Source organism: Parasteatoda tepidariorum, chromosome 9 (genome assembly GCF_982258835.1).
Source record: "Parasteatoda tepidariorum strain Cologne lab strain chromosome 9, Ptep-v5.0, whole genome shotgun sequence".
NCBI lineage: Eukaryota > Metazoa > Arthropoda > Arachnida > Araneae > Theridiidae > Parasteatoda > Parasteatoda tepidariorum.
In genome coordinates, this window is record NC_141763.1 from 11490540 (window position 1) to 11516646 (window position 26107).

The following is a 26107-nucleotide window of genomic DNA, read 5'->3' on the forward strand; positions in this document are numbered from 1 at the left end:
AAAATTATTAGGTTTATAAAACAGTTCATTTTTATCTCAAAGTAATTAATCAACAGAATGATGTATTTAATGCAGATGCTATATCTTTTGAGATTGTACGCAGAATTGGACAGCCATGTTTAAAATGCTGTAAGTATTCGAATTATCAGTATTCTTCTTCTTCAACGAGTTATGAACATTTATTACATTAAATAGAAGTTTTGATATGTTAAAAAAAATTGTATATTTTAACTGTTATTTGTTATGCAACTGGTATTGATTCAGTTAAGAATATTTTGTACATAGAACATTGCCTAGAGGATCTTCGATTATAATTTTGTTTTCTCCATTTAGTGTATTTGTTTTTGAAAGTTCTACTTAGTTGATTGATTCTTTCTTTTATCTAAAATATTGCGTCGTTGATGCTACAAAGAATTGTACTGCGACTAACTAACAGTTAAAAATTGAAGTTCGATATTGGAATTTTAATATCGGGATATATTTTTAGAAAACATTGGCGTTTACTGTGTATAGCAATTTTTTTTTTCAATTTAACTAATTAACATTAGTTTTATGTTGAAATATTTTTACTTCCCGATTAAGTGAAAACGTTTTCTTAAATTAAAAAAACAAGATTAATTATAAAAATGAGAAAATAAATATGCGACATTCACGATTGCATCGGTATCCATAATTAATGCAATATTCAAATAAATATCGAATAATTGATATACTTTATAATTATCGTTCCTTAAAATGTTAAGCCAATATCGTCATTGTTACCCGGATATTTTCGCATTCCAGAAATATCACAAACGATTATGATATTATCTTATTCAATAGATATAATTGGGTATAATATTAAAAGAACACAACTACTTCCACTTAGTAGGAATAACATTTACCATGACGCAATGCTAAATTCTATGCCACTATCCACATAAATCAATTATTAATCAAAAATCGAATATCAATTACTTTTCTTTATAATGCAATAAAATCTGGCGAGTAGCTATTTAAACGATCAAACACTTCGTTTATTTGTGGCTTGAAGTTAGGCTCGCAGAAAATGCCGTTCATGGGTTAAATTTAGTAGGAATAACACAACCTGTGACGTAGGCTATAGTATACCCAATTGCTAACGTACTCTTTACTCGATATTTACTGTCACTCGTGGTGTTCACGATATATCCCGAGAATATATCCTAAAATATTGTCATGGTATTTAAGAAATATCGATATTTAACGATATATCGATAGATTGCTCATCTCTACTTAACACTTTAAAATATTTTTTTACAGATTATAAATATATAGCCAAGCAGCTGTTTCTTTCAAATAACAGAAACGAAATGTACTTCAGTTCAGCCTTAGCCATCTTGCATATTCCCACGTTTCTTTGGAAATTCTTAAACTTTTAAGGGAACGATAATAATTAAAGTTCCTAAACTACTTTAGAACAATTACGTGAAACTAGTTCATACTTTTATGCTAATCAGCAACCATTCTATTCATCTATGGTTACGTGCGGCAGACTGTTTTGTAAGTTAAGTCACTTATCGGAATGTTAATTGTATTTAGAAGAAACTTAATTCAGTTACATCCACAGATTTATAGCATGCTAAGCCTAAATTTATCTAAATTAATTCTTTTTCTCCTGAAAGCGTCTTTTGGAATTATATTCCTAGAAGCCTAAATTAATTAAAGCGGAGTAATAATTACTACTTTTGATATCTCGCAAGGGTGTAGATCTTCAAAATTCTGAACGAGAATTATGGCACTTGTCTACATTCGGATTATAATCAAAACTAATCGTAAATCTGAAATGCATTTGATGTATTGTATTAGTTAAATGGATTACGAATTATTGAATGAAAGCGTGACAGACTGATATTTTAAGACGTATTTTATTACGATTATATTCTAATGCTAATTTTGCCCCTTTGTGAGTCTTTAGGGATTTCTAGTGTTTGAATCTAAGTGTTGATTTCATTTAATTTTCAGTTAAATTTCATTTAATTTAAATTGTAAGAGTTTCTAAGACTGAATCCAGTGAATAGAAAAAAAATAGTAAAATAAATCCTCAAAAATAACGTGACAGAAGACAAATTTTGTAAATACTATTTCGAAAAAAATGGGAGGAAAAAAAATCAAATTTTATTCGTAATTCATAAAAGAACTCAGGAAAAAAAATAAGTAATTTCGGGTTTCTCTTCCTCGCTTCACAATTTTTTTTAACCTTCCGGGAGAAATAAAAGAAAAATAAATGCATGTTTTTAGAAGCATTTGCCACACCAGTATAGCATTAAAGGGGAAAGTTCATTTTTCATACCAAAAGCGAAAATTATAATGTGCATCATTTTCGCAAGACAAAGGGACAATTTCAGTGGTGATAACTAATTTATTACGGAAGTTATGTGGAAGTTACGTTTTCCGTTTCAGATCTGCAAAAAGATCTAATCTTATGAAACTCTAAAAAAAAGTTTCCTTAAAAGATAAAATTACACATCAATATAATTAAATAGCTAATTAATGTTAAGGTAATAACCATTTTCTACATCCTATGAACTATTATTTTATACTTTAACCAGTTCACGATTAACTTTATATATATATATTTTCTCTTCCAACAGTTTATGACGTCATCTGTGAAATTAAGAACTTGAAGAAAAAAGTTAATGTGATATGACGTGTTTCAATGCAACTCGAGCATATCGGGTATCATAGAAATTAGAAAAACAATTAAATATCCAACAGAGTTATGTATCCATTTATTGTGAACAAGTTGGGAGGATTTATGGAAAAAATAATTGGGAGGAAAATAATTATTTGATACGAGTTTCTCTGGAACTAGTTATTATTTCAGAGTTTGTTCATATACTCCGCTTGCTCAAGTTGTTTCGATAATTAATAACGCTAAGTCTAGTTTTCTCCGTTTTTGTTGAACAAATAACGACGACGGAAATTAGTTTTACTTATTTGAGTTACTAAAATGCAATCAAGGGGTTTATTAAAGAAGTGTTCATAAAAGTTTTTCGCGGTACATTTTTTGTCTAATTAATATTTTTTGCTTGGATATAATGCGTTATCAAAATTAACATATTATGAATGAAATTGTAATATCCTTCTGTATTTTTTTATTATTATTATTTTATTACAATGTTTTACTGTTAATACCCTTTTCTTTTCTTTTTACTTAAATGCTTTTTCTCTCATTTTCTTTAAATTCATTTTCTGCTAAAAAAGATGTAAGGCTATTTTTTATGTTTAATGTTTTAATTATTTATTTTTCCTCATGAAAGTTTTTATATTGCGGATAAACTGCGAGTTCAGCAAGATTTTGTTTCACCAAGAACCAAAGAGAAAAAGAAATTATCAGATTTGCATGTGAAAAAAGGTTGGCAGGTACTTTATTTGCGTCACTCTGCACAATGGGCTATTGGCGACGGTCTGGGAAACATCCCTGAGGATGATCCGAAGACATGCCATCGCAATTTTGATCCTCTGCAGAGGGGATTTCTCCCCTCCTTTGGTAGCCCAACGACCTGCGCGAAGTCGAGCACTTTACGGTAGAACAGTTTCACGACGACCGATACCACGCACCCGCGGTCTCTGCACAGGCTGATCAAAGTGGTCACCCACTCACTAACTGACCACAGCCAGTGATGGTAGACTTCGGTGTTCTACTGGGAACCGTGTCGTTACGACACGGTTCCACGTGAAAACAAAAAAACTCAGTCTTATGGGTTCATAGAGTTGACCACAAATAGGCCTAATTAGTGCTAACTGTTAACTAAGTTACGGAATCAAACGCAAAAATGAAATATCTTAGAGTAAACATACATTTTATTCAAAATTGCATAGACATTGCTTCAGAAAATCCTTCACGAAGGCTAGTTTGTCCCAATGCTTGATCCACGAGTGTACTTGTCTTCTGGGTTAAGTTCCAAGTTATAAAGCTCCGGAGCTGAACATTGCTACTCGTGCACTCAGAAATAGGTGGGCTGCTCAAAGCTGTTCAGAGAATAAAACAAAAAGGTATTTTTGAAAATCGAAATATTGGGAACAGCAGTATTTTAGAAATTATGGTTGCAGTGGATTTATGACGAGATTCATCAAAGGTATGGGCACTTTAAAATTGCGAGAAAAAAAATCATTCTGAAGAAAAACAGCACAATGCCGACATTTTATAAGACAGTATTATAGTTAATCTAAGCATTAATCTATATGATCTCTAGACTAACCGATTTCTGCAGCACTTAAACATATCTTTCCCGATATTTTCTTGTAAACAGTACGTTTTTGTAATTCGGAGACGAAAAATAAGCATTTAATTTTCGATAGGGAAAAAATTGCAAAAAAAATTTTTTTATCCGACGTTTTAGAAAAGGAAAATTGTCAGTAACATGCCAAGTAAGGATACCACTTTTGAAATGGTGAAGCCTACTGCGTGACATTTGTTTTTTTAGAACCTAACATTTTAAGTTATTTTCTTTTAAAAAGAATGTCCAAGATTTCTCTGAATTTTTAGACACGTAGGAAGAACGGTCTACAAAATAGAAAGATTCTTAAAATTACTCCGTTTCACCGTGGATGATTTTTTTTACAGAAAAAAAATATGTTTACTGTTGCTTTAATTTGTTTTGCAAAATGCTTGTCAGGAAATTTCCCTGTCGTTTAAATTTGAAATGAAAAAAAAAATTTAATAAAATATGTTGAATTGTTGTCAACGCAAAAATTTAAAAGAACTATTTTCCGTCAGAAGATTTAGGTTTAATATATTTATGTAACGCATGAACTTATTTTTGCTAACTTAATAACTGTTATTGCTGGGTGATATAAAAATTTTTATTAATGCGATATTTCGCCCCAAAAAATTAAAAATATCAAAATGAGTCATAATATTTTTCGAATTTGATTAGTTTAACTTTCATATTAGCCAAAAATTCCGACACACAAATGAAAATGTTCGACATTCACGATTCGACACAAATGTCGACATTCACGATTTCAACATTCGATTTCCACTAATTATCATTCATACTTGCAATACTGTATTCCATTCTTATGGTTATCGATCATTCTTGTGACAACAAATTTGATAATTTCCATTGCAAATAATATTTGTGATATCATATTCTATTGTTTTTAATAGTGTTTGCGATATTAAATTCGATTATTTTTAGTGATATAACGATATAGTATTTCATAATTATGAATAGTGCTTGCGATATCACATTTGATATTTCTGAAGACATTGTGTTCGATATTTATAGAAGACTATAATGTCTTGAGAAATCAATAATGTATAAATTACAATAATGTATCGAACTGTTTTTCGATATTTTATGATATCACACCTAATAGTAATCGACACCTCAAGAATAGTTTATTTCTTAGGAGTAGCAACACTATGAGATTGAAACCAATTGATCATTCAAATAAGTTATTTAAATTGGTGGTTCTGAAAAATTTCTAACAGGGAACATAAAATTTAGAAAAGAAATTTTGGAGAAAATTCTTGTGACAGGATATAAATTTTTCCTTTACAGAGTTCTCGGTTTTATTTCAAAAATTTTCAATGCAATAGAAGACAAAAATTTAATTCGTTAACAGATTTTGAAAAATTGTGATGTGGTTCTCAATTATTATTTGATTTACAGGTTTAATATCTGCAACACCATCTGTCGAAAAGTTTTCGAACTAAAGCTATTTCTAGATGCAGAAATTAATCTCTGTCACGATAAATTGCTGCAAGAATTATATTTTTAATCTCGACCATTTTCGTGCAGTAAATTTTTAAAAATCGTCAATCTGCCTCTAGCAATAGGTATTCTTTGTGGCTTTTTTTATTACATAAAGTTGCCCTAATATACTAAGTCGCAAGGTGTAAATTCGTTTAGATATCTTTTTCATATTGAATGTTCGATTTTTTTTTTAAACCTTCCATGAAAGAGTGTATTGAATCGGATTAAGTCGTAAAAAGTTATTAAATTCTCTTCATTCTGCGATCTAAGAAGAGTGTTTGGATCAGAATAAGCTATCTATGCTATGTACGAAATTTTTCATATAATTGCATATAATAGCACAAATGACTTCTTTAAATTATCCAGTATAATATTACCTTGCGCACATTCATTTTCGAGCCCATCCTTGGTAACTAACAAATCAAACGCTCTTCAATGGGCAGTAAGAACGCACTATAAAACAAATCCCTCTATTTACGCTTTCATCTCAATTTGTGCTTCTATTTTCATATTATGTAATCTGGCAATCTTATTACGAAAATATTTTAAATCATTCTTGAAAATTTTTCCGTTCAAGTAAGTTCATTTGAATTCGCTCCTCACTTTATAGATTTCGTTTTATGTTTTGTTCTGTTTTTTTTCTTTACATTTTATCCTCAGTTTTTTCGTGATATTTATTACTTGATATGTTTCCTTCTATTTTGCTTCAAATATGTTTTTTGAGTGCTCCTCACACTATTGTATTCATATATTTTGCTTTGACTATATCGATACATTATTAGAAAGCACTTCTTTTTGTGGATATAATCGTGTGAGCTGATGACGAAATTATATCTTTTTTCCCGGATTTTAATTTTTTTTTTAAATTATTTTTTTCTTCTCTTTTTTCATTATTCTGTAATTTTTTCCATGTTTTCTCTAACATTTTGAGCTTATATATGTATATAAAAATATATTCATAATAGGAAATCAAGTAGTAATTCATTTTAAATAAACTTCGGTTACGCAACGAGTTAAATTTTCGTTCAAATAAACACAGTTTTAATACACACACATCAGTTAAAGATAAATACACTTAAAACTGAACTGTCTATTTCGATTTAGCTATCTGCTTTTAAAATCCACTTCCGAGTTAATTGTCAGGTATTAAAATCCACATCCGAAAACTCTATCTATTTCTGTCCAGATTGTTGACGCTTTTCTAACTATTTTCTCACTGTAACCACAATGATTGTGTGGTATTTCCTTCTATATTTGAAAATTATCCAAAGTAAATGTAAGTCATTTATTTCGTCAATATTTTGAAAAAGCTTGATAGTTCAAAACTTGATAGCGAAACTTATCCGATAATAAAAATTTGTCACTCTATAACGTGTAGAATAATTTGTTACCCCCCCCCCCCTTATAGTTACAGGGCTTCTTATTGAAAAAAAAATCACTTATTGAGGATGAAAAATTTAAACTAATATTTATAGACCCACAAAAAAATCAAAAGCTTTGAAAATCAGCTTACTATACCAAACACCGATTTAGGATATTAAAATTAGCAGGTTAACATTTTTAGGTTAAAATGTAGGTAAATAAATTCTGAAAATTAGTATAAAAACATTCACTTATTTTGTTAAAATCTATATTTTTAATCCATATTCGATGTCTAAAGGAGTATAATAAATATTCTTATCAGGCTTTACCTTTTCTCTGATGAAAAAGCAAGATTTCGAGAAAAATGCGTTGAAATTTAACTCAAAATGTGCGTATGATAGTTTTCTTTCATCAAATCATGAAATTTTTTCAAAACAATTTTTTGTGCGGTCTGAAGAGTTATAGAGCATTTGTTAAAGTTCTTTTTCTTTTTAAAATTTCATAATCTGATGTGATTTGTATATTAACTAAGCTACGCAATTTGTATTTTTTAATTTTTTATTTTGAACAAAATATCCACAGTTTGTAATTATTATAAGTGTTAGTCTCTTATTTGCATTTGAAAATAACAAAAAATAAGCCTAAAATAAATATTTAGAATAACAAACAACTTTCAAATCCCTTTTTTTTTTTCAATACAATAAACAATATACAATACCCAAGTCCCAACAAAAAAACAAAAATGTAATTATTGTTATAAGTAATTATTAAATGTTTAATGTAATAATTATCATTATTGTCACAAATATTTTTAAAAAATGAAACTATTAAAAGCATTCTAAGACAAAAAACGCTCCACGAGCGAATAATGTAGTACATTAAGATAGTAACTCGCTCAATGAATTATTTTTATTTTCCTATCTATTATTATATGATCCAGAAATAATCTGATTTTAGAATAAATATCGATACAGTTAACGAATTTCAAGTTTCCGGTAACTATTTTCAGATTAGGAAATTTCTCGTTTCGCTTAGAATCAAATCCGGATAATTGCCCAGCCATAAAAGACACTGCAATTTCAAATGCTTTAATGGTCTATCGTCTGCTCGAATAGAAGACAGTCAGCTTTTAGCTCACTACTGGATGAAGTCCTTTTGGTGATTCTAAGATAGGCTAATAAAATAGCTATTTCCATCCACATAGTCAGAGTGAAGAATATAAATTGCATTATACGCAATTGAAGAGTACTTTTCTTTCTTCCAAAGTGTTACGCATGTTCTTGTATTTTATTTTATCACCGTCGTTAAATATCCAACCCAAATTTGACTACCGATTTTCAACTTCTTAGCCTTATAATTTTGAACCCAATCCAGAAGACAAGGGAGCTCCTGGATCAACTATTGGGAGAAATTTGCCTTCGTAGAGGACTTTCTTAATGGAACTAACCAGCATTTGCGTTACACGTAGAGGAAAACCACGCAAACCTGCCATGGTTAACCTAACGGCAAGGGTACTCTAACCCATAATCGTTCTATCACTGAAAATATTTCTGATCAGCACAGTGGTTGATGGGAACTGGGTCTGGAATTGGCATCTAACAGCCATCATTGTGATTCGAACCACGATCACCTCAATGGGAGGCGAGCGCTCTACTCGCCGAGCCACCATGGATCTGTTCTTATATTTGGACTTAATATCAAAAATTGGTCAACTCCGCAGTTGGAATCTTACCTACTCATATGCAATAATGGCTCAGAGGATAGAGTGTTCGTCTTCTAATGAGGTGAATCAGTTTCGAATCCCAGCGATGACTGGTCGATTCGAATTCTGCATCCGGCTTGCACAGTGCTGACGTAAAATATCCTCAGTGGAAGACGGATCAAGGGTTGGAGCACCGTTACCGTCAGGCTAACCGCGGGAGATTCTCGTGGTCTTCCTCTCCATGTAACGCAAATGTTGGTTAGTTCCATCAAAAATTCCTCCACGAAAGCAATTTCCTCCCAATACTTAATCCAGGAGTTCCCTTGTCTTCTGTATTAAGTTCACAATGACAAGGCTACGGAGTTGAACATTAGTTGTCGTAAACCCCGAAAATTCGGTCGACTGTTCAATGCCGGTTATAAAATATAAAATATACTCATATGGAGTTAGTAGTACATAATATTTGGATTGATGTCATATATCACAAGTTATAGAGCAAAATCAGGACATTTTGCTACTGGTTAGTGGCCACAAGCATGTGGCCACTTTTTCATTCATGTGATCCCACTTTTCCAAACATTAAACATTTTAAACTATTTTAAAAATTGCTTATGTGAATAATGCAACGCATTTCTTTTATATATGGAAAACATTACAAGGTTCGCTTATGAAATGAAGAAAAATTTTAAGAAACAAGAGTGAAATAAAGTAATTTTCAGATGATAAAATATTCATAGCGATTCCATATTTATTAAAAATAATGATAATAAAATTGATACGTGGCTAATTTTCGACCTGAAAAGTGACCACTGGCAGTTTTGCACTTGCACTTCAAGAAGTAAAAAACTCATACCCTCACATGTGACCTATGACTTTAGAACCAGCTAATCTTTATCAACAAAATGGCGTAATAAAGTTGAACTAAGTTTCTCTACATAAATTAGAATCTTAATTAACGATAAGTTAATTAAATACATTATCGTATAGCACATCAAATTAGTTGAAAAATAATTCTTTTCCCTCTACTTATTTTATTTTACTTAGATTTATTATTTGTTTGTGTATTTTATTGAAACCGTGATATATTTTTGTTTTGTGTACCTGGCAACTTCGATGCATAATTATTTTGTTTGTGTTCCACATCGCTTCATGCCTGTCTTTGTGTTAAATCTCGTCTCTGTATATATATATATATATATATATATATATATATATATATATATATATATATATATATATATATATATATATATATATATATATATATATATATATATATATATATATATATATATATATATATATATATATATATATATATATATATATATATAGTGAAAGAATTGAAATCTTTAAGAAAGAATCTTTGTGAAAAAATTTAGATTGTGCCACTAAAGGAAGTGGTGCTTGACGGGCTTGGCCTACTCGAAATAAAATGGAAAGGACAGTTGCTAACGTAAACAAATGCCACATTTCACCAACCAATGAGGATCGAGATACCCACACTACGTCACGTGCAGGTATCCCATTGGTGACTGTCATTTGCTATATTTATTGGCCCTTTGGCCGTTAGCTACCCTTACTTTTTCTCTATATTTCGAGTGTACGGCAATGTAAGGAATAGGAACTATTACACGTAGCAGTCAAAACGCTAATATTATAGATACCAAAACTGTATGTTTATTACAATAGACTTTATTTTTTAGGAATGGCATTAGATAATATGTCAACTTCAAAGATTGATGGGTAATTTATGTCAAATAGAACTCAATTATAAAGACCAGTGATCTTTTTTTAATTCTTCAAATTTCTTACACATTTTAGCCATACTAACACCGCATGTGAACATTAGTGTCGAAATTGCTCTATTTTGACTTGCAACATGTCATAGCATTTTTGGATTAAATATTTTTAAAACAAGCTTATAAAAGCATTTTTTTTTTTTAAATTTCAAATGCTTCTTAATGCTTGAAAATCAATGCTATCTTTCTTTAGGAAATCGTTCAACGAGGTTCTAATTTTTCCATAATTATTTATAAAATTTATTAAACACATTTATCGATCTTAAGAAACGTTGAAGAGACTGAACATTAGTAGGAGGTTTTAAAATTTTTAATTACTTCAATATTATAATATCAGGAATCACAATACCATTGCAAATTTCATAACCTAAAAATTGAATTCTAGTTTGAGTGTTTAAAAGTTCTACATATTTTGAAAATTCTCTAAGGTGATTTGAACGATCTTCAAAGCTATTAGAAAAAATAATATGGTTGTAATGTTAATAGAGCAAATGCATACATCAAAAAATCTTAACACATATAAGACAAATAATATCCCTGGACAATTTGTTTTCATTCTGGGTATTACTTATGAAAAAAAAAAAAAACTTTTGCCTCTAAAAGCACGTATTCTTTCCAATAATTGCCCATCTTGAATAATTTTTATACGCTAGCTATCACTTGTTTTGAAAATCGCATACAAAATTTGAAACCATCTATACTATAACAGATCAAACAATAAAAAATAATTCCCCTAAATATTTTATATGCTAATTGAAATAATCAATGGAATCAGAAGGAAAATTTTCTTTAATTTTTTCTTCTTCAATAATTGCAATATATTTTAAAAATATTTTCAAAGTGTTAAAATAAACAAATCTGTTAAACAATGTGGATAACCTCAGTATGTAAAAAATAAATCCACATCAAATGAAATATTAAAGATGAGAAAGAAAATTAATAAATTCAAATTAAATCCTTATTATTATTTTTGTTATTTAAACAAACACCAATTATTTTCATATCGGTGAAATATTTCGAAATTATTATTAGAACAAAATAAATAAAATCATTAATCGTCAATATAAATACCATTAAAAAATCAATACTATTTCGTAGAAAATATAAACCCTGGTTAAAATTGTTTAAAAAAATTTGAAAGCAATTTTAAACGAAAATTTTAAGACAATTTAAAAACAATTTTAAAATTAAAAACGGAAAAATTCGTTTCAATTCTTTTGACTGCTCCTCACTCTATTGTATTGATATATTTTGTTTTGGCTATATTGATACAATATTAGAAAGCACTCCTTTTTGCTGATGTAATCGTGTGAGCTGATAAGAGATATCTTTTCATTATTTCGTTTTCCAGCTTTTTAATATATATATACTTTTTTAATAAAATCTTTTTCATATATTTTTAAAAAATATTTTATTTTAATAGTTCTTCTTCTCTTTTCATTAATCTCTTCATCTCTTTTCTATATTTTTTTTAACTCGTAATTTAATAGTTCCCCATCGGTACTCAAAAATTATGGAAATTTTCTTCCCACGGCCTTATATAAAGTTAACAGAGGGATGGTTTTATTGCGAACAAAATCCACTGTCTTTTGTTCTAACTGTTGATATCTTCCACATTCTTTAAATAATTTTTCTCTCCTTCCCTGACGCATAAATATTGATGGTAAGTATTTTTCTTTTTCGTGTAAGTTAAAAATTTATTTTAGAAAAAAAAAAAAGTAAGTTTCGTTTGATTTATTGCTATTGGTAGCTGTAATAAAAGTCCAGTTCTAAAATCAAACTATGCCACAGCGGGAATCGAACTTTAGTGAGATTCCTTTTCCGAGTGAATAATTTTACGAACTCTGCCTGACGAGAAAGTTCAGTTATTGGATGCGAAATCGAAAAACGCATACTACTGGCATTTGCGGCAGGCGCTGATGAGAAATAAATGCAACGGAGAAAACTAAAAAAAAATGTTTTTGTTGTGGAGATCTTGGACGGCCATTTGGTAAAAAACGTTTGAATTTTTTTTTTTTTTTTTTTTTTTGTAGTTTTGTCTGATAAACAAAAGCGTTATTTTTTCAGCAGTTTATTACGCTTAAACACTGTGCCTGATCTAACGAACTGTTATACAGTTCAATCTCGACGCACTGTATCATCATGTTTTATAATTCTTGTTACAAATAAACTATTTAAGCGAGATGGAAAAGATATTACCTATATATTTTTTATTCTGTTAATTTGATTTAATGTTTATCCATACGATTCAAGGGGAGATCAAATAATTAAGTTGAAGAATAGATACGAAAACATTAAATGTACCCTTTCAATGGAATTAGATTTCTGACCATCAAAATACGGTGGTGACCGCACAATCTAGAAAAACGGTCTAAATGGTTTAGCCAGGAGAGATACTTAGGGAAAGTTTTAAGTGAACCGAAGAATTTTTGTGCACGGTATAGAAATTTATTGTTTTAAAAATTATTCCATGGAAAAAATAACTTTTAATCATAATTTTATAAAGGTCGAAAATATTTTAAATGGTAAGGTATAGAAATTTTTATACCTTTTTTTTTTAAATTATGTAATTTTAAGTGACGAAATTGGTCAAACATTTCTGAGTTACAAAGTTTCAAAAATATCGACTCATTCGACTGCAACAAACCTTATCTACCGATTTCGTCCAAGTTTTGTCATTTCAAAAAGATTTAAAATTTGCATTCTTAGAATTAAATTTTTTTTCTTCCGAATCTTATTAAATAAAATAAAAAACAATAAATAATTATTAACATTATCATTTAACTTGGAATTATCTTTGGATAAAAATGAATTTTAAAATTATGTGCAGAAGTTTTCTTTAATTTCTTAAAAAGCTCCTCAAAATATGTGGGGGAAAAAAGGGATTTAAATCTTTTTTTTAACACGTTATTGCGTAATTTATTTCTATTGATCATATATTAGTAGATTGCGCTCCCCCCCTCAAACTTTGATGATCAAAAATTCAAATCCGTAGGGGAAAAAAAGGTATGTTTACAGGTAGGTAAGTAAGTACTTTTATTTACGTCGCACTAGAGCTGTACAATGGGCTATTGGCGACGGTCTGGGAATCATCCCTGAGGATGATCTGAAGTAATGCCATCGCAATATTGATCCTCTGAAGAGGGGATGGCTCCCCTGCTTTTGTATCGCGACGACCTGCGCGTGAAGTCGAGCATTACAGTAGAGCAGTTTAACGAGGATCCATACAATGCACCCTCCGTCCCTACTCAGACTGATCAAAGTGGCCACCCACCCGCACACTGACCACAGTCACGGTGATCTGCGGGGAACCGTGTCTTTATGATCAGTCCACTGCGGGACAGTATGTTTACAGAAAGTACGGTTTTGTGTCTGATTCTGAAACTTAATTATAATAGGTAGCGTTATTCAATTAGAACATTATTTGAAGTCACCCCTTTGAACTGCTAAGGTTGGAAATTAGTTTGTTATTAAAGTTATTTAGGGTTACAGTACAATCTTGATTTCTCGAAAACCTTGCTATATCAAAAAAAAAATTACTTCTCCCCTTTGGCATTACATCTATCCATCTATTGTTAATTTGATTCCTATGTCAAAGAGTTTCATCTTATAACCTTGTTATGTCAAATATTTTTCGAAGTGAAAAAAAAAAAGAATTTTTTCGGTAAAAATCACCGCGTACCACCATTTAATATTACTGATGCTTCCCAAGAAAAAATGCTGTCCACCTATTTAAACGTTTCATGAAATGCTCCTAGAAATTAGTAAGCGATGACTTGGACAGCAATTTTTCGAATGGAAAAATTGATTGATGGGCAATGTTGAAAACGATATCTGCAGGCTATGTTGGTAGAATTTTTTGTTTATAAACTCAATTAATGTAAGTTTATCGTAAGCCAATTTTTTTCTATTTAATGCATAATTATTTTTCGTGTTGCTTTAAAAAATAAAAATATCATTGCTGCATTTAGACTTATAGTTAACTATTATATATTTATAAGTACTTATTCTGATGTTTCTTTACTCTACTGTTTAGAACACTATTTAAGAAAAAAAAAATTTTTTTTTTCACTTTTTAGAGCATATTTGGTTCTGAGCTTTTTTTTTGGGGGGGGGGGGTGTCAGCATAGTTAAAAGTGTAAAACCCAGAGTAATTTTTGATCTATGATCCAAACTTCGTTAAGATGCAATATGAATAGTTCGCAAAGCAGTTCTCAGAATATCTGAATTGATAAATTCAGGCGGAGATCTAGGTTACGAAATCTCAGGCTTGTAATAGATTGAACAGTATCTCAGTTATAATTGTTTAACAATACATGTTTGGGTTTCGAGAATACAACATATTATTATTGTGGCATTAAATGATTATTTTTCTCAAAGAATTATCCTTGGGAATGTGAGTTTCATAAAAAGGCTAAAAAAATTTTTGGATAAAGTTTGATTTAGGCAAAAAAAAAAAAAAAAAAATTCAAAACGAACATTAAATTGCCAAACTTATTTATTTCCATATTTTCTTTATTGAGTGTCAAGAAAGATGTACTTTTCTCAAAAAGAATACACTTTTGTGCTTGAATTTCAAAAACATTATTTACAATAATAAATTCCGATTCTTCTTCAACTTGGAAGCTCCGCGCATTGTTCGCACCGCCTGTAAACCCCGTGCTTCTTCTTTCGTCATTGTTTTTCTCTTACAAGGACGCCGTAATTGCAAATTCTCTTTCTCCTTCATTACAAGTTTAAAATTTAAAAAAGTAAGTTCAGATAAACCTAGTGTAAGTCCTGAATCTTCAATTACCGAAAAAATACTTCAAAATATTAAAATGCAAACAAATTATTAGAAGAGAACTTTACCATTGCATATTCAGGGTTGCCACAGAAAAAAAATTAAATAAAATGGTTGCTTTTAGTTGCCTGAAGCATTAAAATAGTTGCCTAAATAAGAACAAATATTCATAAATATATAACTACAATTTTATTAAATGACTTAATTGTCATATACCATGATCCCTTTAGTCATGTTGGTGGCAAATGTGATAATTTTTATATAAACGTTAGTGTTCTAGCACTAAATTTTTGTATTAAAAAAAATTAGTATATTTGCAGAAAATTAAATACTTTTAATTACTAGAATTCATTCTAAAAAATACTTTTCCATTAAAAAAACGTACTTTTTCTAAAAAAATTTCCCTTTTATCAATAATCGATTTAGCATATATATATGAAAAGTGATTACTCAAATTCGAAATTCACGTAACGTAATATATTAAAAATTGGGTTTTTTTAAAATAAGGCGAAATTTCGTAGCATTAACCATTAAAAAGTCGATTGTGAAACGAAATAGGTTTACAATGGAGCCTGTGCAAATTGAAAGAATTAAAGAGTGATGACTCAAATTTGCAATTAACAATTTTTATTTTTTTAAGAAAGCAAAATTTAGTGTGTTCAGAAGCTCCTCGTGGCCGCAAGTTTTCAACCGAATTGATGCTAAAAAACATTGCTATGAGTACAGAAAAGTCTGCTTTTCCTGAAAATACAGTAGGGAACCGATTATCCGGAATGATCGGGACCATCGCTATTCCGGATAACTTATTTTTCTGGTTTTCTGAATCGCTACAAAAAGCCGTTTTTTTATAGTTAAACCCAACTAAAAAAAAAAAAAAAAAATTAAAAATAATCTTAAAAAAGAAGAAAAAACGATGAAGTAATACACTAATGACTATTTCCAAAATGATGGTAAGGTAAACATCTTTCAAAAAAGAACGAAAAATCCTAAAATCTTATGAGGAAAAAATTTTCTTTTTTAAAAAATGGAGGGAAAACTAATCGAATTTCGTTCCGGTTTTTTGGTTTTCCGGATAACGGGTTCTGTACTGTAGTTGCTTTTTTAGCCCTTTCAGGCAAAAAAAAAGTTGCCATAGTCGCCTCATGCCGAAAATAATTACATTTTAGTAGTCTGTGGCAACTCTGCTTAAAATTTTTTTTTCAGTTTTTGAAACTTTATGGCTTACTCTATGTTTGTCCGAAACTCACTTTTTCTACACCTTAAATTAGTAATGAAGGACAATTTGGGAGGAAAATTTTCCGCGGTATGACATCCTCTTAAAAGGTCGATAGAAAAAATATTATTTTGCTAATAAAATACAAATTATTAACATTTTTCTGTAGCTCTTTGTAATTATGTTAATCGTTACAAAAGGAAAGGATAGCTGGATTTGAAAAGACACCAACTATATTTGACAGGGTGCGTAGCCAAATCTTTCAACAAGAAATAAGCACCTTTTAAGTACTTCTCATGCCCTCGAAAAATATTTTTAAATACTATATGCATTGACAAAATGCAAAATAATTTTCAGAGACTTTTACGTGATCATGAGAAAATAACTCTTTTCTTGATTATATTAGCCGTTATAAAATGACCGAGATTTTTCGGTTCGATATCAGAGGGTGGAAAATGAAGCCTGACATTTAGAATATCTTGCAAAATGCAGCAGAGTTGAACCTGAGAGTGCAATAATCTCACCGAACCCAGCTCAGAAGTTGCACAAGTGGACTCGGCAAGTATTTCCTTTAACAATGTAAAATGATAGGCGCTTTCCTACGCTATGGACCGACGGTACGCCGAAATGAATTGTGAAAACGTTGAATAAAACAATGTGAAAAGCGCGCTTTTGTATAATACCTGGCGAAAATTGACAGGGAAATGAAGCACTTTTAAAAAACACTCCATGAAAAATGCACATAGGGCTTTTAAATAACGAAAATCGAAAATAAGCAACTTTAAGCACTTTTTAAAAAGGCTACGCACCATAAAAAAAAATTTCAACTTAGGATAACAGGATGTGCGACACAATAAGAAATTCTACTTGTTAACAATCGATAAACTTATATACAACAGTTCGCATTGCGAACAGTTAAAATTTCAATCAAATCAATTTTATTCCAGGTACATTTTCGTAATTTCAAGTCTTATGGATTTCGTGTACCAAAGCAAAATGTAAGGTAAAGGGGGGGGGGAGAAGAAAAAATTCGCTTAAAATTGCAATAATTTTCGAACATAACCCCGTGTTAAATTTATTGTCAAATGCAACCCCTTCAGCATTTTAAATTTCAACTTTGTAGATGCATTTCTGCAGATTGCAGAGCGTTCTGTATTGTATTTTTTCCAACAAGTTTTACAGTTAATAAATAAATATCAAATTTAATTTTTTTATTCCATTGCTTCATACTGAATACTTTTCTTTACATCCTTAGCAAATTCAGTTCTAAGTGTTATAGTTTTAGCGCAGAAAAATAAAACTTATGAAGTGGAACACCCAAAACATCGCCGGCGGGGCTCACGTTTTATTAATATATAAATGAAATCTTGTTCTTGGCATAGAATACTATAAAACTTACAATATAATTCATATTTGAAAAATAAATCGAATTGTGACAGGTTGCAATCATGCACACAAACATATATATATATATAAAGATAACTGTTACAGCTAACTTTATTAGTTTAACTAATTCTTTTCTCTCCTTTACCTGTCCTTAATGTATAATGTTTATTATAAGACCTTCCGAAACTGTTTAAACAAAAAATTGATAAATAAGCATTGTTTTCTTTATGATTCCTGAAATAAATAATTTTAAAAAAAATGAAATACATTTTCTTAATATGAAAAATACAAACAAATGTAACATATGAAAGAGTTATGAAAAGTATATAAAAATAAACGAGGAAAACATAGAGGACAAAAATTATAATTTATTCAAAATACAACAATAATTTACATTATAAACAAAATTACAAAACAACTTGCGTGTAATGCCAAAAATTTAACAAAAACTTGAACATAAAGTCTAAAAACTGAAAAAAAAAATTTGAATATGAACACTTCGAGTAAGAAAAATTAATTTTATTAAAAAAGAACTATACATTTTTTATTCAATTAACAGTTCAAATTTGTTTGGTACCACCTTAATAAAAACTTTTAATGATATAAGCACAATATTCGAAAAAAGCGGTAACTAAGATAAATTTCTGTTTACCATATTTTTAAAAAAATGTTAAATAAATTCATAGAAATTTAAAAATCTATGATTAAAATCGGGGTTTGATTTCAGTAGTTGGTTTGTAGCTTTTGATCAATGGGTGATAAGCTACATTGCCACAGTTAGTCAAAATTATGGAGCATAAATTCCATGACCCTCCTGGTCCACCGCAGTGATTTATCTTCTTTTTTTTTCTTCGAATCAATGATTAAATAGAATATGGAACTAAAACAAGTAGCAGAAATTTTTAGTTTAAATGGTCTAAAATTTCTTCACAGCAATGATAATTCTATAGAGGGAGATTGCATTTTTGTCACTAATATCTCAAAAAAGTTTCACATCCATTTTGATATAATTAGTTATCATTAATAATTTTATACGACGTAATTTTTAGACGAAAAAAAAATTTAAAAACTAGGAATTTTTTTAATTTAAATAAAATTTTTCTTTCTACATTTATTGATCAAAACTCTAATAAAATGCATAAATAATGCTTAACAATATTTAAGAACAATGCTATAACTAAAACAATTAAAATATCTAACTAAAGTGGTTAAAATTATTTGGTATATAATTATTAAAAACTAATCCCTAAAAAATTAAAATACATAAATAAATTCGCTTCTGATCCTGGGGAAAAATTGTTGTTGACGAAAGAGGGTTTAAAAACATCAAAATCTTTTTCTTTTTCGGATGAAATTTGAAAAGGCTTCTAATAGTAGCCTTTTACCTCTTCTAAATTTCCTCCAGCTATTCAACTGGTTTTAAAGTTTTTAATCCTACCTCAAAATTGATTTGTCAGGTTTAGAAAATATTGTGTATTTTCCACATTTAATGATCCCTAATGGGGCGCTTCTTTGTTAAGAATTCTGAAAATATGTATATAAGTAAGGTAATGATTAGGAAACAATCTAAATAAAATCTTACAGAGCGATTTTGTTTTTAAACAATGTTTAAAATGACATTTTAAAATAATTACATAATGAATGATTTAAGTCATTAATGCTAAAATAAAATTTTTTACACAACTTATGTCATTTTTATGGACAAAACACGCATTCTCCCTCAATAGATCTACCATCAACAAATTTAGTCTGACACATGACCTGTTTTCTTTAAGGCCTTTGATTATTGGAGATTTATTAAAAAAATAGCAATTTATTTCCCAAATTTGAAAATATACTAATTTTAAAAAAAAATTAAGATGCTAAATAAAATATTCTGATGAACTAGTTCCATTACATTAAAATTGGCATAAAGACATCTGCAAATCTTTAAAACGTAGGTAACAACAAAAAATTTTTGAAGTTTCACAAAAATTTATACTGAATAGTGATAAATAATCTTTTTGAACAAGATTATTAAACAACTATTGTGCGTCTGAATTGATACATAAAGACATATGTTTCAATTGAAAAAAGAAAAAGATAAAACAAATGGAAAAAATATGAATAGGGTTTAAAAAATTTATAACACTAAATACAGGCACAGCAAAGCAAGTCTTTATTAATTAAGGAAACACTGAATTTCTTACAGTTAAGAATAATAATTTGCAGTCAAAAATTGCATTAAAATTTCACAAAAATGATTAAATAAGAACATAACGTAAATGAGAAATACTTAAATGAATTTCTTCAATTAAAAATTTTGATCAAAATTTATAAAACATTCTTTTAATTTTCAAATTTTATCAATTTGCAAACAAAATAACAAAAACTGAGAAAGAATTAAATCTAAAAAGAATTTTATTAAAATTATTTATTTTAAAAACAAGAAAACTTTAAGATAATTTTAAATTTCTGATAAAACTGTTTGATTGGATTTACATTTTATGCTAAAAATGTGTACATGAAAGAATGTTAAATTTCAAAATGATATAGATATTTAATGAAAGATTCTGAACACAGTTTAAAAAACATTACAAACAATAGAAAAATAAAAGATTCAAAGCCTTTTTCCTTAAATATATTAAATAAATTTTATAGCTTACAGTTGGCCACAGTTAAGTAAAAAAATAAGTCACCTGCAATCATAAAATATTAAGGAATATTTTAATTTTCAAAAACACAAATATCTGTTGATCTTGTTTAGAATATATATCTGAAGAATTTTCTAAATTTGCTTCCGATTGAAACAAGGATAAAAAAATAGCAAATTGCTGTTTTCAAAACCAACAAAGCTTTATAAATCATTTTTTTCTTCTTTTCTTTAAAAAATAATCTACACATTTCCAACAAAAAAAAATTACATAAAATAGAATTAAAAATCAATAACAGATTTTCTGCTCAAAAACATAATTGCACACAAAATAAAACAATTTTTCACTTCTTTGTTTTTATTATTATGGATGCAACTTTTTTTTCACTTTTAAAATGTTCAGATTATAAAAATACAATAAGAAATATGATTTCTATAAAAAGAAAAATTATTTCGAAATAATGATATTAATACATAAAAACTAGCAGAAAACCGTATATTTAGATTTATAATATCTTAGAAAAATTTTAAAATAATCAAAATTCAGCTTAAAATCACTTCAACTTTAATACTTTTAAATAAAGAAAAGGTTCATGAAAAGTTTTCAAATATTTAATACAATAAAATGAATAAGTATTATTCGAAGTATGAATTCTTTATATAAAATATCATTACAACCACAAAATATAATACAAAATCCACATTTTTATGATCATGGTGGCAATTTTTAAAATATTCCGCATAATAAAATTATTCACAATTAAAGACACAAAAGAGAACAAATTTTATAATAGGATTTTTTTTTTATAAATAAAATTATATTAAGCCAAAAAATACAATAAAATTCGAGATATTTTTCTTCATTTGAAAACAAGGAAAATAAATATTTATGATGATTGAAGTAATGAAAACTATGATTATAAAGTCTGATTTATTTCTTTAAAATCAAGCACTTGCCAGCACTTTTTGATAATCCGTTTGGGAGATGACAGAAAATAATCCCCCCAAAATTTCTCAGCATTTATGTGAAAGATATAAGTCTAATATAAAAATCTTATTTACAATTTTTTTTCTTCTTCATACTATAAAACAATAATTTACAACAATCAGATAAAAAAAATGTGAGAATTTAATTCATCCATTTTCTGCAGTTGGGAGCTCCACATAAACATGGTATTTTATGCTGATCATCTTCAACATCAAATTTATAGTCATAGGATAACTAGAAATATGAAAAAAAAAACAATTATTGTTTCATTAACAGTCACATAACTAAATTTAAAGACTGCTGGTTTGTAGCAATGTGAATTAGCGCAATGATTTCTGAGAATGTTTTTTTTTTAATTTAAACTTTTCACATACATTTTAATAGCAATTAGTAATTCCCTGAAACTTTAAAAGCTGATGATAAAATATGAGATAAACCAATAGCAATATGATAAAAAAATAGATCAGAGTTTATCAAAATCCTGTCACATAAGGTGGTTTTAAAGCTAGCTAATATAATGCTGGTGGTCTATCAAGGTAGTCTTTTCGATCCAAATATCTCGCTGGATGAAAGATTTATAAGGATACATTGCCGTCCAAAGTCATCATCATCTATGGTCTGATAGCCCAGGGTGGGTCTTAGCCTTCCCAAGAAGTTTTTCCAGGCTAACCTTTTTTCTGCTAGTGTTTTCAGTTCTAAGTTATTAAAACCAAAAAGTATTTTTCTCGGCCATCTATTCATCTAAATTCGGCCTGTCTCTTTTTCGTCTGCCTACTGGTCTGGCATTGAAAACTTTTTTGTGGTGCGGTCTTTGTCCATTCCGACGATAACGTGGCATGCCCATTTTATCCTTAGTCATTTAGTAAAGTTAATTATGTCAGGTTCATTATATGAGTGATAAAGCTCTAAATTTGTTCTTCTAAGCCACAAACCACTTTTTTGAATTCCTCCAAAAATATATCTGAAGAACTTTCTCTCAAAGACTGCCCTAAGTGCAATAAGAACACAGAGGGAAGGAAAAGTTTAGCTACCCCCCATCTTTAACCAGAAAAAAAAATGACTGAAATGAGAAGGGAACATAAGCTAAGGAACGAAATTTCGTAGTTCTTAGTGTTGAAAGATTCGAGTAAACACTAACAAACTAATTTTTGGTAAACGATGAATCATTAACCCCTTCCTTCTCGTTCCCGTGAAAATGACAGGGTGAGGTTTCGCCCTCTATTTCTCGCTCCCGTGATATTGACGGGCTGGAGTGTTCAGTAGTAACGTGCCAATAAGCATAAGACTAATTCATTTCTTTTGCCCAGAAAACATTTTATTTCTCATTTTACACACCAGATGGCAGTACCAGGATATTTTTAATATCCTGGTACTGCCATCTGGTGTGTAAAATATAGATAGTTTATTTTAAACTAGATGTCAGCACTAATCAAATACGTGTATACGTAGGCACTTTTATGAGCGTTTTCTTGAAAATTAACAGATTGTTAAGGTGTTAACAAGAATAGTTTAACAAGGTAGTACTATATATTGTGCCGTAAAGCTTATTTGTATAAAAATATTAATATTGCATAAAAATAAAATTTCCTCTTTAAGTGCAATATTCAATTTACTAATTTCATTATCTGCTTTACATTGTAGAAATTACTTCAATTTACATGATCAAATCAATTGATTTCAATTGAATAGTTTGGATGTGTTTTACTGAAATCTAAATATTTTACAGGACAGGATTAACAGTCAGAAAAGTGTAGATAATGAGACACTGAATCCAATGTTGCATTTTCCATACAAGAGGATCTCTAACCCTTTCTCATAAAATATAAGAGGTAAGCACAAATAAAATAAAACTATTTTTTTTCTATTACAAATGTTGGATCTTTTTGCAACATGAAAAATAGCTCTTCTGTAATCTCAGGGGTCTGTCCAGACATTTTGTGAAATTGTGAAAAAACTACTCATAATTTGCGAATATAAAATATGCGTTAAGTCACATTCTTTCAACCAGTGTCCTGCCTTTGTGAATTTGCGCAAATAGGGTACTGGTATAAACTTCAGTAATAACAATGGACTCAAATAGTTGGTTAAATAATAGTTGGTTGAGTTTTATTATGTAAAGCACAGTAGCAGAACCTTACAGCACTGCAGTGGGTGCTGTAGATCATTTTTCTTTAATGATTTATTTTTGTTTTTAAAAAGCATATAAACAAATGGGGGACAATTGTGTAAACTACTTTTTAAAATATCTCTAATAATAATAGCTGAAATAAGATAACACTCCTAACAATAAAAAGCAAAGATATTGTTTCCTGTTACTTAATTACAGGGCACACAACTAACTGCATATTGATTTATGCCATTGTTTAGCACCATTTCATAAAATTCAACTTAAATTTAAACAATATAAAGTTTTTAATAAGAACCTCATATTTGCAAATTTTTCTATTGAAGCTGAATTTTTATAATAATCTGTACCTGACCTAGTCAACGTCGCAGACAAATTTTGCTACTGGTCTGATAGGAACAGGAAATTCTATGAGTGTGGGAGTGCGAATTTGCCACAAAGATGGCAAAAGGTCATCAAGCAAAATGGAATATCAGGGGTCTGTCCAGGCCGAATTAACTACTGTTTAGCTGTACCTTCACAAATGTAATTTTAGGTAAAACGGTAGTTTCACAAATTCAACTTTAGGAAAAACGGTAGTTTCACAAAATACTTTTTCTTAAAAAAAATTTTTTTTATCCCTTAAAAAAAGATAAATCTACATTTTAACCATGTTTTATTATTAAATTTTTAATTTTTCACAAATTATGTCTAAATTTTCACAAAAACCTAGACAGACCCCTGAATATATATTTGACAGATTGTAGTTCATTTTATTATATAGAAAAAAAAGTAAATTTCACACTAAAAAACTAAAATTACTTTCTGGTATAGCTAATATAACTTAATTGTTTTCTGGCCAACTTTTTTTAAAATCAATTCCTATAACAATTTTTTATGACTTTCAAAGTATATATTAAGGGTGGTAATAATAGAACATCTTACATTATAAACAATTTATTTTTTAAGTATTCATTGTGATATTTGTAACATATTCAAATTTCAGAGAAACCATAGCATGCATGTATAAGGTTATGAGAACATTATACCAGGGGAGAAATTTTTCCTGGTAAATTCTCTTTCATCTCAATTTTGAGAGAAGTGTGTTCAGATAAATCAAGAGTAAACAATGGAATTTTTTATTTTATAAGATATCAAAATATGAATAAATTATGGCAAGATAAACTCAAAATTATGCAGTGGGGGGAAGTAATTCTGACAGGGGTGATTGTGACACCCCCTGAAAAACTCACGTGTAAAACTTGATAAGATATTAATTTAGATACTATTCATAGTTAATATAATTTTTTTTAAATTAAATTACTTATCAATAAAGAATATCACAATTTAATAGTAGCTAATTTAAGAAAAAACTTAGATCTTACAAGAGCAGCGATATTGGATTTTAAGAAAGCGAAAATACAAATCGCATTATTGGATTTTTGAATTGCATAAATGCGAATCACGCTGCACATAATTTTTTAGATCAAGTGAATAGGAATAGCCACATCGGATTTTAAAATTGCTCGAATATTCATCGCAATGTACGCTTTTTAAATCTCATGAATACGATTCCCAATAAATAACTTTTAAATGAGTTAAACACGAAAATCGATTTGCGTGAATATGAATCTCAATATTAGAGGATTTCGGTATAGTTTCAAACATTAAAAACTGACCAAAAAAAATTATAATTGTGGTAGAGCAGGGGTCTGTACAGGCCGAATTTACTACCACTTAGCGGTACCTTCACAAATTCAACTTTAAAAAAACGGTAGTTTCACAAAATACTTTTTTTCTTAAAATTTTATTTTTGTATCCCTTACGAAACGATAAATACATATTTTTGTGTTGATCTTTTAATAAAATTTTTATTTTTTCACAAATTATGTCTAAATTTTTACAATATAGGTACCTCTCAGAAAAACCTAGACAGACCCCTGTAGAGTCACGTGTTTGAAAATATCTCGTTAACCCGAAGCAGCGAAGGTTTCAAATTCTAGATTGTTGAACTTAATTCTTACTTTAAATTGCAGCGAAAATTTCGCCAGATTTATAAGTTCTGATTTGTGGAAGTCTGCAAATCAATGGTCTTGAGATACACAGAATTCTGCGAAAAAATTCCACGTGCCTTGCTACTAGTAGCTTCTAGACCTGGAGGGATGATATGATAAACCCAGAATACAATCACCACTGTTCTGTAATCATTTGTTTTCAAACATTTTTTCAGCATATGAAAATGCAAGGGTTACCTGAACACAGCTTTCTCTAAACTTTCATATACCAACAGTGAAACAGAATCTTTATCTCAAGATATAGTATTCAGAATTACTGTTTTTCTAACGAGAAGAAATTCTGTAAACCTCTTTTATTGTATTGATTGATAGAAATGTTTATTAATAAAATCAA

At 29.1% G+C, this 26107-nt stretch overlaps 1 protein-coding gene and 1 long non-coding RNA gene across 13 annotated transcripts in view; one reads left to right on the forward strand and one right to left on the reverse strand.

The window, feature by feature from the left end:
* On the forward strand, positions 1-25871 carry LOC122271487 (uncharacterized). The gene is made up of 3 exons (XR_006226406.3): positions 1-129; positions 23321-23423; positions 25735-25871. It is a non-coding gene; the product is annotated as an uncharacterized LOC122271487 (long non-coding RNA).
* LOC107452250 (histone-lysine N-methyltransferase 2C) overlaps positions 18323-26107 on the reverse strand; it is a 164250-nt gene continuing 156465 nt past the window's right edge. For all 12 annotated transcript variants that reach the window (XM_071187064.2, XM_087150867.1, XM_043052938.3 and 9 more), the window contains one exon: positions 18323-21828. In XM_071187064.2, coding sequence (XP_071043165.2) covers positions 21736-21828 — 93 coding nt within the window. In that variant the 3' untranslated portion in view covers positions 18323-21735. The remainder of the gene's footprint in view (positions 21829-26107) is intronic.